Genomic DNA, 16115 nt, shown 5'->3' with positions numbered 1-16115 from the left:
TGTATAATATTTAACTTATGTAGTACCAACACAAATATCAAATCTTAAATCCCAAACTAATACAGTGAATTTTCCACAGCCATGAATAACTATAGAGGATTATCTGGATCGTCCGTCTTGGACAAAGCAGTCGTCTCGGTCTCTCGGGGTTCAGGCTCAATCCCCTCACTAACAACCGGCTCCTGCTCAATCGCATGAATAGCATGCTCGACATTGACCACAGGACCTTTGAACCAGCGATGGGCATCAACAACCCACCAAATCGAAACCATCAACATTGGCGCACCCCAAACAAGACAAGTCCAATTCATCTGATCAGGTGTCAAGTCTTTACCAGTAACACTGGGCAAACACAAAATCGGGACCATCAAAAGCACAAACACAACACCAACGCCACCAATAAACGGACCAAAAGGACCCAGATGCCAGGGGCCCCTGCGGAACCGATTACCGACAAAGAACACCCGAATAGTAATAGGAATTGCAAAAGCAAAGAACTGCGCAATAGCGCCAATAGAGAACAAAGCGCCAATCGCCACGTCCCCAGCCAGAATAAGAAGACACATCAGAATGCCGAGAATGGCGTTCAACACGACCGCATTAACGGGCGTCTGCGTATACGGATGCACCTGCTTCCAGTAATCCGAGAGCGGAAAGCAGTCGTCACGAGCATAGGCATACGTAACCCGCGACGCGGCAACCATACACCCCTGACCCATCGAAAACCCACAGATAATCGTCAAAGCCAAGATAGCCATAGCCGACTTCTGCGGCATGACCTGCAGTAAATACGACGCCCAGGGCTGTCCTAGATCGGAATCAATAACGGCTTCGATATCCAGCACCGTGTATGCAACAACCAGCTGTAGGAACCAGCCCATTAACCCACCGACGCCGGAAGTGAGCACGATTGCGCGCGGCGAGGCGATGTTCGCGTTCGAGCACTCCTCGCTCAAATGGAATGGCGAGTCATAGCCGGACATGGTCCATATCACGCCGACGAAGGTCATGAGTACGGCGACGCCATCCGGGAAGTCGGTTAGGTTTGTTATGTCGCCCCAGACTTGTTTGGAGGGTGTGAATTTCGGGCTGTTCTTTGTCCCGGCGGGGATCATGATGAGGACTGCGATCAGTGCGATGAAGTTAAATGTTGAGCCCCATGAGTTGAACTGCGCTACGCGCTTCGTAGACATGCTGCTGATTCCGGCGTGCAGGATCATTATGAGGGTTGTCAGGAGGAAGGTCTGCCATGATGTTGGGATGTAGGATGGGTTGTAGACTGAGACTGCTGCGAGGATCATTGCGCTGAGCGAGTAGTTGACTGACGGCGCTGCGGTTATTTGTCCGATCCAGTTGGACCAGCCGGTGATCCAGGCGGCGAAGGGTCCGTATCCCGGAGGGGCGAGGACTGCTGCGGCGTAGTATAGTCCGCCACTGTATAACACATCATTAGCATTCCTTCGGCACTAACTTCTTGGATGTTGTGTTTGGGGGCCGGTGGGGGGTGTTCATACCTAGTCGGCATTGCCGAACATAGCTCTGCCATCGACATTGCAATGCACTGGATGAATATCATCGCAATGATCCAGCCCCAGACCATACCCGCTGTGCCGGCGTATCCCATTCCTTTAATCCAATCAATGTCAGCTATACCCTGTACCGAATTGCACAAGCACAGATCTTTGAGTCCTCACCATAGTACAGTGTACTCGCAAATGACGGTAGCAAGCCCAGAACAGCGAAGCTGACGCAGAAAGTCGTCCATAGCGAGAACTCGCGCTTGAACTCTTGCTTGTAACCCAGCGCCGTGATCACCCTCTCATCAGCATCCATATCATGATCTGTATAGGGCACATCGCCATCTGGGAGCACGGATGTGACTTGAGCATTGTTAGTCTCGTGGTGTCCTTTGGAAATGTCCGTAACAAGAGTTTTGGTCTCCATGCTTGCGCCCATGGCCAAGATCAACAGGTAAGCCACTGATGTATGCGATATATATATATCAACGAAATAAAAATGACAACCACACAAGGGATGAACAAGAATGTCTTAACCTCGAAGCAAGAGGCAAGGGAAATCGGAGTATAATAAAATAACCCAGGATTATGAGTTATAAAGCAAACTGACAGGGGGGGAGCATGATGTTATCTATGCATAGCACGGGGATTTTGCCTTTCGCCCTGCGCACTGGCGATCGCAAGAACCAACGAGATGTAGGTTTCTAAACGAGTTGGAATAAAGCCAGACCAAACTTGGAATAATGGATGTCGGATATCGGACGACTCGACATCATTGTGTAATGAAGGCCGGTGACAAGTGAGGGGGAACGCCTCATGGAAGCCAGGCTCTCCGCAATGTACTCCTTACAAAGAGGAGCGATAAGAGTAAATGACCATGGCTGTTGATAAATTAAAACGAATATATTGAACCACAGAATAAACAGATATCTTATTCAAGTATGCGAATCGTCTTACTCCGCAGTCTTGTGATTTGTAGAGACGGAAGATGTTACCGCTCATTGGGGGCATAGGGTTTCGACAATCGGTGCCACGAGGTTGGTCGAGAGAAATCTAGTCCCATTAAGGAAACTCTAGGCGTTTTCAAGGGACTTCTGCCGGGAGAGAAAGTTAGGTGCAAGCAGATGTGGTTATCATCGTGATAACAGAGATAAGGGTTCGACTCGTGTCTTCTGAAACCCCCAGAGCTGCTATTATCAGTTGCTTGTTATCTAAAGGCTGTACCTGCCTTGTTGGGAATAGAGACTTTGGATTGAATGCTGCAGAACCTCCGCTTCTAAGATTGTTCTATGTATGTGCAACTATATACATCGGCTATTCCCTGGTGGGTTTTCCTATCTATGCCGCCGCTTTTATGAGGGCGCTTAGGCTTAGGCTGAGTAGATGTCAGCCCAGGCTCAGACCTGGGGAGCATACCCCGGTCACCCCAGTCAGTCACATGCAGAGTGACTAATGTCTAGTGAGCGCTAAGGTGCTCATTCCAAGTCTTGGTTGGCATCGGGGTACTTGGTGACACCTAGTGTTCGATCAGTGGGTCACTCTGGTGCACTATACCCAGAGTGGATTAGCCCTTATAGGGTGGTTGATATTATCCGTTGGCGGCATTGCTTCTATTCCTACTTTCTATGGTACTCTGTCCTACTAAGAAAACGTTGTTATACCTTCAAGTTGTAAGAAGGATCTGAGTGCTCTGCCCATTCAATGATCCATATTTAGGACAAAGGTTCCTTCCATTTTCCAACTTAGAGCGGCTTCAACTTAAGATCCTGGTATAAAAGTAGACCCTTGCCTAACCTACACGTTTAATAAATTTAGTGTTAGGGTAGGTGATATTATCGCTGCAAGATAATAGGAAAAATTTGAACCAGTTATGCAGTTTCTTTTTATCCCCCCGGATAATCTATGATACTAGAAACTAGAGACGAAAGCTTTAACCACTCGGGCGATAGCCACTCGAACTTACCGGATCATATGCTCGGCAGAGAATGGATTTCGATTCTGGTCCTGTTTAAACTCGATTAAAACAACCGGGTGACAGCTAACCAAACTACCTAGGCCGGTCCCACTAACTTTACCAAGCAGACCTCTTATCACTTATATGGATGGCTCTTGATCCACAGGAATACTAGAGAAGTAGTAAATTGATTCAGGTATTGGGTTGGCGACTATATCGTCGACGGGATTCGTAGGATCACTACATGCAACAAGCGAGTCTAATCCTACATCAAGACTTCCCAAGTGGTGACCAACACCCCTCTATAGCACCCAACAAAACTATGAAATTATTGGCCTACTCCTCGTCTCGTCATTCTGGCGAGATATGTTGTCATTACACGCATGATTGAACTGCTTCGCGTAGTAGCCGGAATGACCCTGCTTGTGTCAGCCGTGGTTTCAGCACCAAGAAGATGGCTGAACATGCTTTCTACTGGTGCACGGAACTTGACAAACATCGACTATCTTTAGCAGAAATGTAGAAACCACCATCGACTTCTTTTCATGAAGCTCAAGGAGGGAAGAGCAGGGCCTAGTCGCCAGCACTCTCGAAGGACGAGACGACGGAACGTTGGAAGAGACATACCTGAGATGTTCCTATTGGCTTTCATAAGAGGATGCAGTCCTCGCAAGTAAGTTGGAAAAAAAAAAAGTTCGGTTTCGCAGACTGCTGGCAGAAGCATATGTTTCTCAGCATTATGATGTAGGGGAAAGTCGCATATCGATAGTGTACAATCACATATAGGGACCATGAAAGACATATTTACTTGGAAACAACTGTTTCTATGTGGTATTAAAAACAGAAAAGACTTTCATCGCTATTCTACACAGTACAGCCCCAGCCTGACCCCCGAAAGCCTCGATTCATATCGATCAAGGGAGACAGGTATATACCCTGGCGAATAATTTAGAAGGGCTAGAAGAAAGTCAGCATCGAGTCCAGAGCTCCAAATCAACTGCAATTGACTCACGTTGTCCTCGGGGGCAATGGTGCGGTCGTAGTAGGTATCGAAGAAAGGAAGCTTGCGGAGGACATCGTTGCGCACACGGGGAACCTCGCCGAAGATGAAGAGGGCACCGGAACCAAGGGCGACACCGAAGCCAGCAGCGACGGAACCACTGTTTAGAACGTCGTTAGCACCTGTGTTTGGTCTAACCTGAGAGAGTAGAATGCGGGATGTACTCACAGCTGGATGGCTGTGCCAAGGGTCATACCGGCGGCGGTGCGGGGGATGTAGTACCTGCAGATTAGTGATGCATTAGCTTAGTGTTCTCGTTGCCTGTTCAATTTGCCTTCGATATCCAGCTCTTTTGCCCCGGTCTGGTAATCCCCGCTCCCCACAGATGTCAGACACCCGTCGAGCTCTGCGGCAAGAGGGGAAAGACGGGCATTCAATCGACTAGGAAAGTAGCGTTCGCTAGTGCGCAAGTCCATGCTTCATTCGCTCCATCCAACATGCTGATTAATCGACCAATGTGTACTGTCCAGGGTTCGACGGGAAATGATATGGGGGATCTCACTTGGGCGCATAGGCGGAGGCCTGGGCCGCGGCGCGGCGAGCAGTAGGGGCGAACTGTAGGATATGTGTTAGCAATTGACGTAACATCTTCTATCTCGTCTCATCCCGCGGCTCGGAAGCCGGTTGTGATACTCATGGCCTGATTGTCCTCTACCCGGAGCGCGGCCGAGAAGGTAAGGAACTTCGGAACAGTATGCGAGGTTTTCTCATCTTTTGGGTATGAAATCACTTACCATCTTGAATTACACCGGAGTGATTTGGTGGGACAATTGCTAGGAGACAGGAGCTGGCAACTGGTGGTCGACGAAAACCGGGAGTGCCCGAGCTGACACGTGACCGCAAAGCGAGTGGCCAATCAGAGTTGGCGCAATTGTTTTCGTTCAAGTGTAAGTCTATAACTATCAAGTCAATGACGGAGAAGTTTTATTTGGAGTCCAGCTCAAAATAAATTTATTTTTGTCTTCAACCCTCTGTTCTCTATGCTCTGGCTAGAAATTAAAAGAGATCAAAATACCACACCTGGAAGATCGCACTGAAGAAAAGCCCAAAACGGATAGCAAAAGAGGCACTTGAAGTAACCCTGACTACTTGTTGACCAGAGAAACTAAAAGAAATTAATGCGTTCATTGACTTAGTACTAGGAAGCCTTGCGGCTCCCGAGAAGCTGATACCCTAGACTCCAAAAGTTCGTGTGAAGGCTGAAAAGAAATGGAATAAGATATGTGCTTCAAAAAACCCCTCGGTCTGACATGCAAGAAATTCAACTGAAACAGGATTGATCGAACAGACGCATGGAAGGAAAGCAGAATCAATCAAATACAGTGGAAACAAAAGATTATAAGAACCACGTAGCCAAACACCCTAACTGTACATTTGTCTCATTAGTCGACTTTGTCGGTCGAGCCTCCGTTCAGGAAACCCTCCTTGCCGTCAAGGTGAAAGAAGCCACCGTTGTTGTTGGCGGCGTTGCCAATAATACCGCCGCGCGCAGCACTACGTCTAAAGCGTCCACGTCCGAATATGGTGGCCACAGCAACCACGGCACCCAGGATGATGAAAAAGAGGATGGGATGGCTGCCGAGGAGGGATCGAGCGAAGAAGAATATGGTCTCAAAGGTGCCGATGGTAGATTTGGGTGACAACTTCGAAGGGGAAGCGATGACGAGAGGAATGGTCTCGAGAATGGAGGTACGCGATGCCATGATAGGAGCTCCGCTTGAAGCAGTATCCCAGTAGCGGCGGTTCTACAGGAAGTCAGTTATAGTACTCGAACAAATCCCACGAGGGAAAACTTACATCTTGGTCGTTGATAATAACGCGGTCACCAGTTTCCACATCGATGCCGTAGGTTGTGCGCAGCCAGCGCTCCCAAAAGTCACCATCGACCCAAGCAAATGCGACTTGCTTCTTGTCATCCTCGCGGATCGTAATACGCATATTTTTCGCAGCCCGCAGTGCACGCTGATCATTCCGGTCATCGGCTTCTTCGATACGCAGTTGCTTGGAATCACGAAGTTCGGCTCGCTCAAGGCGGAACAGTTGAACCTGCTTATCCATCCATTCAAGGGCGGCTTCCTTCAGCTCACGCTTGGATTGCTTGAAATCATCGCTACGGCGACGGCTGAGGAGTCCCAGAACCACAAACTTTCCATCCATGATTTCTTGAGCATTAGATGCGGTGAGCTCGGGTACAATGGGCAGCCACACAGTTTGCATCCACGACAGGATCTGACGGAAATCTCTCATGTCCTTAGGAGCAAGCGCATTGTAGTAGTTGGGACGTCCGTCACGTACAACCAGAAGACGAGGCCAGGTAGAGATCTTGAACCGCTCGGAAAGAGCAGCACTGTCAGACTTCACAATGCGAGCGTGTCCCACAAGACTAAGGGTGAGACGGTTCATGGCCTCAAAATCTTCAGACGTGGTCGCGTGGTCGTAAAGATACAGGAACAAGACCTCTTCGGTTGTTTCCAACTCCTTAAAAGTAGTCGCGTCAACATCCTGAATGCTCGAGCCCACACCAACAGCTTTGTTGGTGTACGCGATCAGATCTCCCAAGCCACGAAGACCGGTATATTCAACTCTCTCGCCGCCACGGAAGAAGTAGATCGTCGGGTAGGCATTTACGCGAGCATCTTCGCAAAGTCGCTTCTCAAGTTCGCAGTTCACTTCGCCAACATTGAGAGTATCCTTCATCTCCTTGGCCATCGAGTTCCAGTTCGGGGCTAGAGCCTGGCAGTGATGGCACCAAGGAACATAAAACTTGATGATCCAGGGGTCATGGGTAGTCGTGACAAGACTTTGGAAACTCTCCGCAGTGAGTGGGATAGAAACACCCTGGGGATTAGCAGGCCGTCCTTGGAGCTTGGCCTTGACAGACTCAGGGCTAACACCTTCCAATTCCGCGGTCTCAATGCTCTGCTTCTCGACAGCTGTTTTCGCGCCAGGCTTTACCACTTCAGGTTTGGCGGTCATTTCCATGCTCTTAGCGCCAACCTTCGGGATTTGGACGCCTTGGGAAGGTCGGGACCCGGGTTTAATTGTCTCGAGCTTGGCTTCAATCAAAGCACCAATCTCTGACATCGTCTTGGCACCAACGGGGGGTCCGTTCTGAACGCCCATATCATAGAACGCCCACGCGGGGAAAAATTCGACGTTCATCTTCTTGCAGAAATCGCCGAAGGCCAGGCAGTTTACGGACCCGAAATGGAGATTGTAGTAGCCAGTGAATGAGTCCAGGGATGCCTGCGCATCGGGCTTCAATCCGGAGAGGAATAAGGGATTTGAGGTCTATCATTAATTAGATCGAAGCCTCAAAAGGTTCAGAACAACGGAATAAATACTCACGTAGTAGTACTCATAAAGAGTCTGGTACATTGGGGCGGCTGTCCGGCAATGCGGGCAAGAGGGGGAATAATGTTTGATCATCCTAGAATAATTAGAGTCTCGAGGGGTTTATTGATTTCTGCATAAGGGGTCCGTACCAGTAACCATCTTTGGTCACTTCCTCAAAATTCTCCGGGGTCAGCTGCCTCAACGGGGGCACTTCAACATCATTGAATATTGTAGGTGTGTCGGGATCCACTCCACGAGCCCCCCTCTTAACAAGTGTATCCCCGGATTCTTGGTCGGAGGAAGCATCTGAAGGCGTGCCCAAAGCAGGCGCTACCAACAGTGAGAGGAGGGACCATCCCAGCCAGGACGGTTTCATTTTAGTGGAAGAAAAAAGGCGAATAACCGGAGGAGAAGTTTAAAGGAGAGTATAAGTAGTTTCCAGGATGTGTCACAGCCGAGCAAAACGAAGGACTCTGGTCGAAGTAGGGAGGATAATCGCGAAATGTTACAGGTGGCACATTGGACGGGGGCGAAGACTGGCGACTCGGGTGGGCACTGGTCACGTCGCAGAAAGAAACAGCACTTAGCGACTATAGCGCCCAGTAGCTGAGAGCAAAATAGAACTGCACACAGCCCAAACAAAGAATCGGATGTGATGCTTTGATGATATCAGGAAAAGGTGAGTTGGTGCCTTTCCCCTTGCCGTTTGGATGGAACATAAGGTTAATCCGATCCGGGCCGACTTCAGCACTTCATCTCCCTGGAACATAGCGACTTCAATACCACCAATCTCATTCACAATGCGCTCTACACTTCGGCTACTGGCTAATGTCAAGCCCCGGTATTTGGAGCCTTTTGCTCCTACCGGATTGACGGGCCTTTTCACCCACCCCAGCCCTCGCCCTACTTTAATTTACCTTTACTCGACTACTCTGCAGAAGTTGCAGGCGTTCCCCGAATCCTCCGCCTACCGCCAATCAGTTGAAGCTTTGACCCGCCACCGCCTCCAGGTCATTGAATCGCAAAAGCCCGCCGGATTCGATGCCTGGTTGGAGCGTGTGCGGAAGGTCGTGGGATCCGAACCCGAGCGGTTCGCCAAGGTCCAGCGCACCGACGGCTCCTACACCCATGCCGCTGCCCAACAGAAGGATGGAACCGACAACGCCCGTGGTGAAGAATGGGATGGTGAAGGCCTCTCGGCCACGACTGAGGGTCCCCACCGTACCCCGCAACAAGAAGCGGAATGGGCTAAAATCATGAACGAGGCCAGTGAGACCACCGACAAGGCCGAGCATGACTTCTACCACCAAGATATGAAATGGGAGAGCGAGCCTGCCCTTGATGCCGACCAGTACGTGTACCTACATTTCCGAGTCGGCCTGGAACAATCTGGCAATGGAACGCTAACCTTTTGCGAAGGATCTCTCACGTTGAACAGCAAATCGGCGCTGGCCTTATTGAGGAGATCATCCAGGTCGCAGAGGCAGAGCTCAAGCTTGTAGATGAGTTGGCCAAGGCTAAGGTGTAAGTGGAAATCCAAAATTCGAGCTCTGGACTTGCTGCTGACTCTTTCACAGGTGGGAGGAACTTGAGGAAAAGCCCCGACCCGGCCAGTGGACCTACTTCGAGCGAGGCAACTAAACAGCGATTCTGGAATTGCTGTGAATTGTAATATCTGTAACTACTACTAGATGTTGGATGAAGTGAGGAAGTGGCATGAGAAAGAATGCCCAGGGCAGGTTCGGGGGGGCATTCATGCTGAAGGGAAGATCTCAACGTGGTCAATATGAAGAGTTAGAGAGACAAATGTCAAAGATGAGCCCACACAAGTTAACAGGACGAGAACAATTGAACCGCCATATTGGGATAGTCAAGGCGATAAGCTTCATAGTGCGGCATTTTATATGGACCTAACACTTTTTGAACTTCATTGCTGGGCTTAGAGGAATTGGTTCAAAGGTCCCTAGATCTATATAAAGCTAACACATTTGTAAATTCATTAGTTCTTAGAACTTGTATAGAATCAAATGCCTCACCTCACCTCTCAGCCTCGAGGGATATCCTGACAAATCGAGAGATACAACCTTGGAAACAATATTAATCAATCATCATAGTTCCCTAGGTTCATCTATTGCGACTATAAACTATAATAATACCAAAGACTTCGGGTATAGAAGTATATCACAGATAAAGCGCCTCAGAAAAGACGCGCATTCAGGTGCAACGTATAGTTCCGTGGTGAGCTACCTACCTACATGTATGATGTAGGGCAGCAGGTAGAACTGATACCTGCTTTCAACAAAAAAAAAAAAAAAAAAAAAGGGTGCTGCCTAACTGCGTAACCCTCATTCAACTCATTAAAGCTCTTTCCTCCTCATTTTCTCCCAACCACAACATCGGCAGTGCAGTGAGCGCTACCAAGACCCCCAAAGTCCCCGTCATCGCGCTCCACCCGAAACGATATTCAACAAACCCTCCCCAAAGCGGTCCAAAGAACACCCCTGCAAATTGACACATGCTTTGCAGTCCGAACCCCTGCGCTACAGCGCCCTTGGGTCCGAGTATTCCCGGGCTCTTGAGTTCCATCGCCGTGAGCGCGCGCTGCGTCTCAACGTACATGGCTGGCGCGCAGGCGTGGATGAAAATCCCGGTAAGGAAGAGCAATGCTACTAACAGAGCGATCTGCTCATTCGACTTTGTGTGAACGAACCGGAGACAGATGAGGGTGGGCGAAAGAGAAACAAAACAGCCGAAGGCTACGAAGCGGGCACCGAACTTGTCGGTGAAGCTGCCGAATAGCGGCTCAAAGAAGGCCGGGACAGCCATTGGGAGGAATATTAGTCCCATGCCGAGGGCGTTCCAACCAAATGTCGTTTCGACGAAGATTGGGAGGGTCTTGATGTGATTAGCCAGTTTTTCATGAGAAAGACGTCGAGTCTGGTACATACCGCATCAAAAGCAGAAAGCAAGAGTCCCTGGGTGAGAAGTGCCCACGAAGAGATTAACACTCGGCGCTGCTTGAGCATCCGGAATATGACGAGGCCATTCCTTCTCTGGGTGACCTGTGGTTCACGCGAACCCACAGAGGGAATACGCTGCGCCGTCTCTAGAACCGATTCTATGTCTCCATTCGACTCTCCAGTCCACTGAGCAGCGACCTTCTCGATCAAAACCAGCCGCATAACCATGTCAAGTGCGAGAATAGGATACGCAAACCAGAACACGGCGTTGTACCCACCAGAGTTATACACCACACCTCCTAGGAACGGACCCAGTAAGAAGCCCGAGGCAATGGCGGAACCAAGATACCCTATCGTTTGACCGAGATTCTCCTGGTCCACAGCGTCGCCGATGAGAGCGAATGCCGCGACCACCACTAAAGCACCTGCAATACCCTGGAGTACACGAGCCGCAACAAATACAGCAATGGAATGCGCCAGCTGCAAGACCAGCATGCAGCCAGTCAATACGATCAGAGAACCGATGAAGGGCAGTCGGCGTGTGCGCCTGCGGTCGACCAGGTAGCCGAATATAGGACACATCAACAGAGCTGTGCCTGCTTCGGACATTAGAAGGACACTGACCCAATATTCTCCTGTTGAAAGGTTAGTATATGATTATTTGCGAGAGAAAGTTGGCAGTAAGGGCAGGAACAGGATGTACGGTGTTCAAATTCGATTCCAGCTCGGGTTACGAGGACTGTTGGCATCACGGGGACTATCTGTTGTTCGTTGATTTTGTGTCCAATTCACAGTTTGGAAATGAACTTTTGCTTACCATGGCGTATAGGAGGAATTCCTTATCCCAATCGAGTCTCGGTCAGTTATGGACTTCTAATACTAGGTAACTGGACTCTCATATACCGTGAAGGTGGACATCCAGACTGCACCGATGATGAATCCCGTTGAAGAACGAAACTTCAACAGCCAGGGAGCACGCTTTTCCCTTGACTCTCTCTTGAGGTTCGATAGATCACCCATAGTCATTTTTATCTGAAAAGAAAACGAGTGGTTGTTTGCGAGATGGGAACAAAGAAGTACCTCGCTAATACGAATCACAAGTATAGGATCCGACTAATATGAGGTCCGACTAATTGGAAATGTAGTGAAAGCCGAAAGTCAAACAAAACCAAGAATTTAATTGATATATACCACACATAACAGGCGAGTAAAGACTCTTTGTCGAACAAAGAAGAACGAAGAAACCCGTCAGCCCAGCTTTGACCGAGAATCGGAAATTCTTTGCCCGCTTTTTACTGATGGACACTTGATTCAATCGCGAGATATGATTGAGGATCGATACTGCTTGGAAGTGTGCACTGCATACAAGATTCGTCAGATCGACGTTGCAAACATACCACCACTGCCCAGATTCTGCGCATTGGCACCAACCACACCCTCCGATTCGACGATTGCAATTTAAGCCGGAGATCAGGTGTGCTTGGCGTTTGTTTCAATAATGCACTCCGTGGATTATGGATTATTTATTTAGCCAAAAATGAATCCAATCTGCTATCTGGATCTGACATACATCTTACATACTGTCATTCTGGGGGCATGGGTGCTTGGGATTGTTCCCAACTACAATTTAGACGGGCACTTTGGGGTTCGGTATGTATGGAGTGGAGAGAGACTGGTACATAGTTAAATACCTTGGTTATTCCCTGTTTAAAGGTGAAACTTTGCTTTGGTCGCTGGAGCAGCGTGCTTGGCTGAGCACATGATAAGTCTCGGGTAATATCGTCACCGGCATAGAGGCAAATCAACTCTAGAATAGCAATAGTCGTTGACCGCTAGATTGGTCAGTATGTTTGACGTTTGCACATGCTGTGACAGGATGCGTAGGCCACGCATTTTCCCTATGCGGTATGTAGGTACTCTCCTGTGCTCCGTGGGTATTGAGGCTCTTCGATCACCGAGTCTCGGCGAAGATATCAGCATTATCCGGGCGTTCTAAAACCTAAATAAGCGTCCTGAGGGTGTTTGTGTTCCTTGTTGGGGGTTGTTCGGGAAGATATACTGCGTTCCGTAGGCCTAATAGATACCCGATTTGCACTAGCAACCTGCCCATGTGGTATACACCTCGGAGGATATAGATATAACCTACTGTGGATGATCGAAGTAGGACAGCCTTAACCCCGAAGTACCCTCCGTAGAAAGTACACGAATGAACAAGGGAGAATAAAAAAACCCATGATATCTCGTCATCAAGACGGGTCAACGTACAGACCGTGACGTCTGTCTCCCCGCATTGTACTACCAGCGACGAGGTCACTGCGCATGTCTGTTATGGCAGTCGTCAGCACAGAGTATATCATGTGTATATCATGTCAGCGCTGAGTGTTTATCGCCAGGACTTCCACGCCTTTCATGGCTCGCAGCTCGCCGGGAGTCCGTAGTGGAGGTCTCCGGGCTGATTGGCATCGTAGTACAGAGTGTACGGGATTTGAAATATAATAATCTAGGGGTTTGCAGTTGATGTTTGCAGAGTCGGAGGTCGGAAATTCGGGATTCGTAGAATATGAGATGATCTCCACTGTATTGAATTCGGCTCGGGGGCCGAAAGTCTGGGGAAAATGAGATTGTGCCCGTCCTCCCTTTCTCTCTGTATAATGATGATAGGATGAGAATGCCCCTATGGAAGAGCATCAGGCCATACAGAAAGAAAGACAATGAACTGTCTAATCGCCAACTGATAAGATCGGGATTTTGGGGGAGCGGCCACTCGCGGCCAGAGCGGCCATCGGAGGTGCCCGATGATCTTAGAGATCAGCCAATTCACTGCATTCCAGATAAAATAAATACTCGTTTGAGCTGCTGGATAATACAATTTTTTACCTTCAGCATTCTCTACCCCTTCTTCTCTTCTATACTCCAACGTTACCACACAAAATTCAAGATGAGCGCATTAGCAGCCGCCCGCTATGGCAAGGACAACGTCCGCGTGTGCAAGGTGCACCGCGATGAGAAGACCGGTATCCAGACTGTCGTAGAAATGACCATCTGTGTCCTTCTAGAGGGTGATATTGAGACCTCGTAAGTCCAGCGACATTTCTCATGTCCCCCCCCAAAAAAAGAGTTGAAGCTAAAACCAAAGTCTCCACAGTTACACCAAAGCCGACAACAGCGTCGTTGTCGCAACCGACTCGATCAAGAACACCATTTTCATCACAGCCAAGCAGAATCCCGTAACCCCACCGGAGCTGTTCGGCTCAATCCTGGGCACACACTTCATCGAGAAGTACAGCCACATCCACGCGGCTCATGTCAATATCGTGACCCACCGTTGGGTGCGCCTGGACATTGACGGCAAGCCGCACCCGCACTCGTTTATCAAGCCCGGTTCCGAGACTCGCAACGTGCAAGTCGACGTTATTGAGGGCAAGGGTATCGACATCAACTCTTCTATCAAGGGCTTGACCGTGCTGAAGAGCACCGGTTCCCAGTTCTGGGGTTTCGTCCGCGACGAGTACACTACCCTCAAGGAGACCTGGGACCGTCTCCTCAGCACCGATGTTGCGGCGAATTGGCAATGGCGCCGCTTCACTGGCCTCGCCGAGGTCAAGACGCACTTTGAGAAGTTCAATGCTGCTTGGGAGGCAGCCCGCGCTATTACCCTCAAGACCTTTGCTGAGGATAACAGTGCCTCTGTCCAAGCTACGATGTACAAGATGGGAGAGCAGATTCTTGCTGCTGTACCTCTGCTGGATACTGTTGAGTATGCGTTGCCTAATATTCACTTCTTTGAAGTTGGTATGTTTGACCTTTTCCCCTATGAACCTTGGATTTGGGCTGATTATTGCGGTTTTAGATCTCAGCTGGCACAAGGGTATCAAGAACACCGGCAAGGATGCCGAAGTGTACGCCCCCCAATCCAACCCCAACGGTCTTATCAAGTGCACCGTTGGTCGCGCTGGCCAAAAGGCTAAGCTGTGAATGCTTTCTAGAGTATTGTCGGCGAGCTTCGACATGGGCGCTAGGGTTTTTTTTTTTCGCTCTCTTGTACATATATCCGTTTACTATACCTCGAATCCAATCCTGCACAGCTCTTTCCATACAGCATTATAGTTAAGTTAAAGAAGAATTGTATAGTACGTGGTATTGTGATTGTATGTGCTAGAAGTACATTTCAAAAGAACCGCAGGCTCGAAAGTTGAAAAGTCCGAGGCCAAGTCAACGGAGTAGATAATCAAAAGCAATATCCCAAATGGACTCCACACCCATGCGCTTTTGCAGTAGGATCATAACATCGCAGGAGAATAGAATACAGACAGACACGGACCCGGTTTAGGTCGGTGGTGTAAAAATGACGAAAGAAGGAGATATGAAAAAGGATGCTTTATGCGCTTGGCTTATCGGCGGCCTCTTTGAATGCTTCCTGCACTTCGGGCAGATTTCCGATCACTGATTGGTTACCGAACTTGACGATATTCTCCTTGTAGGGGTGGGCAACACCCTCGAAAGCTGCGCGATATTGGGTTAGACTGGGTTCGAAGCATGAATGAAGTAGATGGGCTGAATGAATAAGGACCATGTCGAAGATGAACCCGTGTATATCTCCATCAAGTAACCCATCCAAGGAACGGAAGCGCAGCAACCATGTAACACTTACTCTTCAACCGAGCGAGGCGGGCATCCTTAAGCCGGTTCTTGGGCAGCATACCCCTAACAGCGCGGCGGAGGACTTCACCACCACCCCATTTGGCGAACATCTGATCCATCGTCATGCTTTTCAAGCTACCGGGCCGCGTCGTGTGCGTGTAGTACTTCTTCTGGAATCGTTTCTTTCCTGTTGTCTTGAGATCATGGCATCCCACAACCACCACATAGTCACCACAGTCTGTTGAAGGGTCGTAGATGGGCTTGTTCTTGCCCATCAAAACGAGGGCGATCGACGAGGCGAGGCGGCCGAGGGATCGTTCATCGGCGCCGGCGTCGACATAGTGCCATGTGCGCGAGTAGGCGAGACGGGTCTAATGCGTGGATAAGTTAGAATTGGGTTGTTTGCTTGCACACAGGGCGTGCGCGGTTGGCCCGGAAGGCTCCGCATTGAAGCTATTTACCTTGCCAACGAGTTGCGACATCTTGTTGACGCGGCGGAGGGTAGTGTAGATGCCGGGGGTGAGAGACAATTAGACAATTAATGAAAGATGGAGAAGTTCAATTGAAGATCCTTGCAACAAAAACAGACCCAGCGCCTAAGTATTCGAGATAATGATGATCTCGGCGTTCTCTGTATTGCTTGTAGC

At 49.3% G+C, this 16115-nt stretch overlaps 7 protein-coding genes across 7 annotated transcripts; 2 read left to right on the top strand and 5 right to left on the bottom strand.

The window, feature by feature from the left end:
• Positions 1-89: 89 nt before the first annotated feature.
• Positions 90-1956, bottom strand: N7537_004564 (amino acid permease; the record flags this gene model as incomplete). The annotated part of the gene is made up of 3 exons (XM_056895621.1): positions 90-1434; positions 1515-1626; positions 1695-1956. 3 exons carry the CDS (start codon positions 1954-1956, stop codon positions 90-92), a joined length of 1719 nt encoding a protein of 572 aa, XP_056755369.1.
• Positions 1957-4419: 2463 nt separating this feature from the next.
• Positions 4420-5306, bottom strand: N7537_004563 (cytochrome b-c1 complex subunit 10; the record flags this gene model as incomplete). Its single annotated transcript, XM_056895620.1, has 5 exons — positions 5266-5306; positions 5034-5086; positions 4700-4753; positions 4484-4631; positions 4420-4428 (listed from the first exon to the last, which is right to left on the bottom strand). The coding sequence occupies exons 1-5, from the start codon at positions 5266-5268 to the stop codon at positions 4420-4422; spliced, it is 267 nt and encodes an 88-aa protein (XP_056755368.1). The 5' UTR covers positions 5269-5306.
• A 607-nt stretch (positions 5307-5913) lies between these two features.
• Positions 5914-8243, bottom strand: N7537_004562 (putative disulfide isomerase; the record flags this gene model as incomplete). Its single annotated transcript, XM_056895619.1, has 4 exons — positions 5914-6276; positions 6329-7822; positions 7880-7961; positions 8017-8243. The coding sequence occupies 4 exons, from the start codon at positions 8241-8243 to the stop codon at positions 5914-5916; spliced, it is 2166 nt and encodes a 721-aa protein (XP_056755367.1).
• Positions 8244-8667: 424 nt separating this feature from the next.
• Positions 8668-9508, top strand: N7537_004561 (complex I NDUFA5 subunit family protein; the record flags this gene model as incomplete). Its single annotated transcript, XM_056895618.1, has 3 exons — positions 8668-9218; positions 9287-9391; positions 9445-9508. The coding sequence occupies 3 exons, from the start codon at positions 8668-8670 to the stop codon at positions 9506-9508; spliced, it is 720 nt and encodes a 239-aa protein (XP_056755366.1).
• Positions 9509-10216: 708 nt separating this feature from the next.
• On the bottom strand, positions 10217-11853 carry N7537_004560 (MFS transporter; the record flags this gene model as incomplete). The annotated part of the gene is made up of 5 exons (XM_056895617.1): positions 10217-10762; positions 10816-11462; positions 11531-11588; positions 11645-11665; positions 11716-11853. The coding sequence occupies 5 exons, from the start codon at positions 11851-11853 to the stop codon at positions 10217-10219; spliced, it is 1410 nt and encodes a 469-aa protein (XP_056755365.1).
• A 1912-nt stretch (positions 11854-13765) lies between these two features.
• On the top strand, positions 13766-14802 carry N7537_004559 (urate oxidase; the record flags this gene model as incomplete). The annotated part of the gene is made up of 3 exons (XM_056895616.1): positions 13766-13902; positions 13973-14619; positions 14678-14802. The coding sequence occupies 3 exons, from the start codon at positions 13766-13768 to the stop codon at positions 14800-14802; spliced, it is 909 nt and encodes a 302-aa protein (XP_056755364.1).
• A 403-nt stretch (positions 14803-15205) lies between these two features.
• On the bottom strand, positions 15206-15950 carry N7537_004558 (mitochondrial 54S ribosomal protein uL13m; the record flags this gene model as incomplete). The annotated part of the gene is made up of 3 exons (XM_056895615.1): positions 15206-15330; positions 15479-15839; positions 15930-15950. 3 exons carry the CDS (start codon positions 15948-15950, stop codon positions 15206-15208), a joined length of 507 nt encoding a protein of 168 aa, XP_056755363.1.
• Positions 15951-16115: the final 165 nt, after the last annotated feature.

The sequence above is a fragment of the Penicillium hordei genome (genome assembly GCF_028827395.1).
Source record: "Penicillium hordei strain IBT 12815 chromosome Unknown utg000002l_segment0_segment0, whole genome shotgun sequence".
Classification (NCBI taxonomy): domain Eukaryota; kingdom Fungi; phylum Ascomycota; class Eurotiomycetes; order Eurotiales; family Aspergillaceae; genus Penicillium; species Penicillium hordei.
The sequence above is the reverse complement of the archived record's forward strand: the minus strand, read 5'-3'. Positions and strand labels throughout refer to the sequence as shown.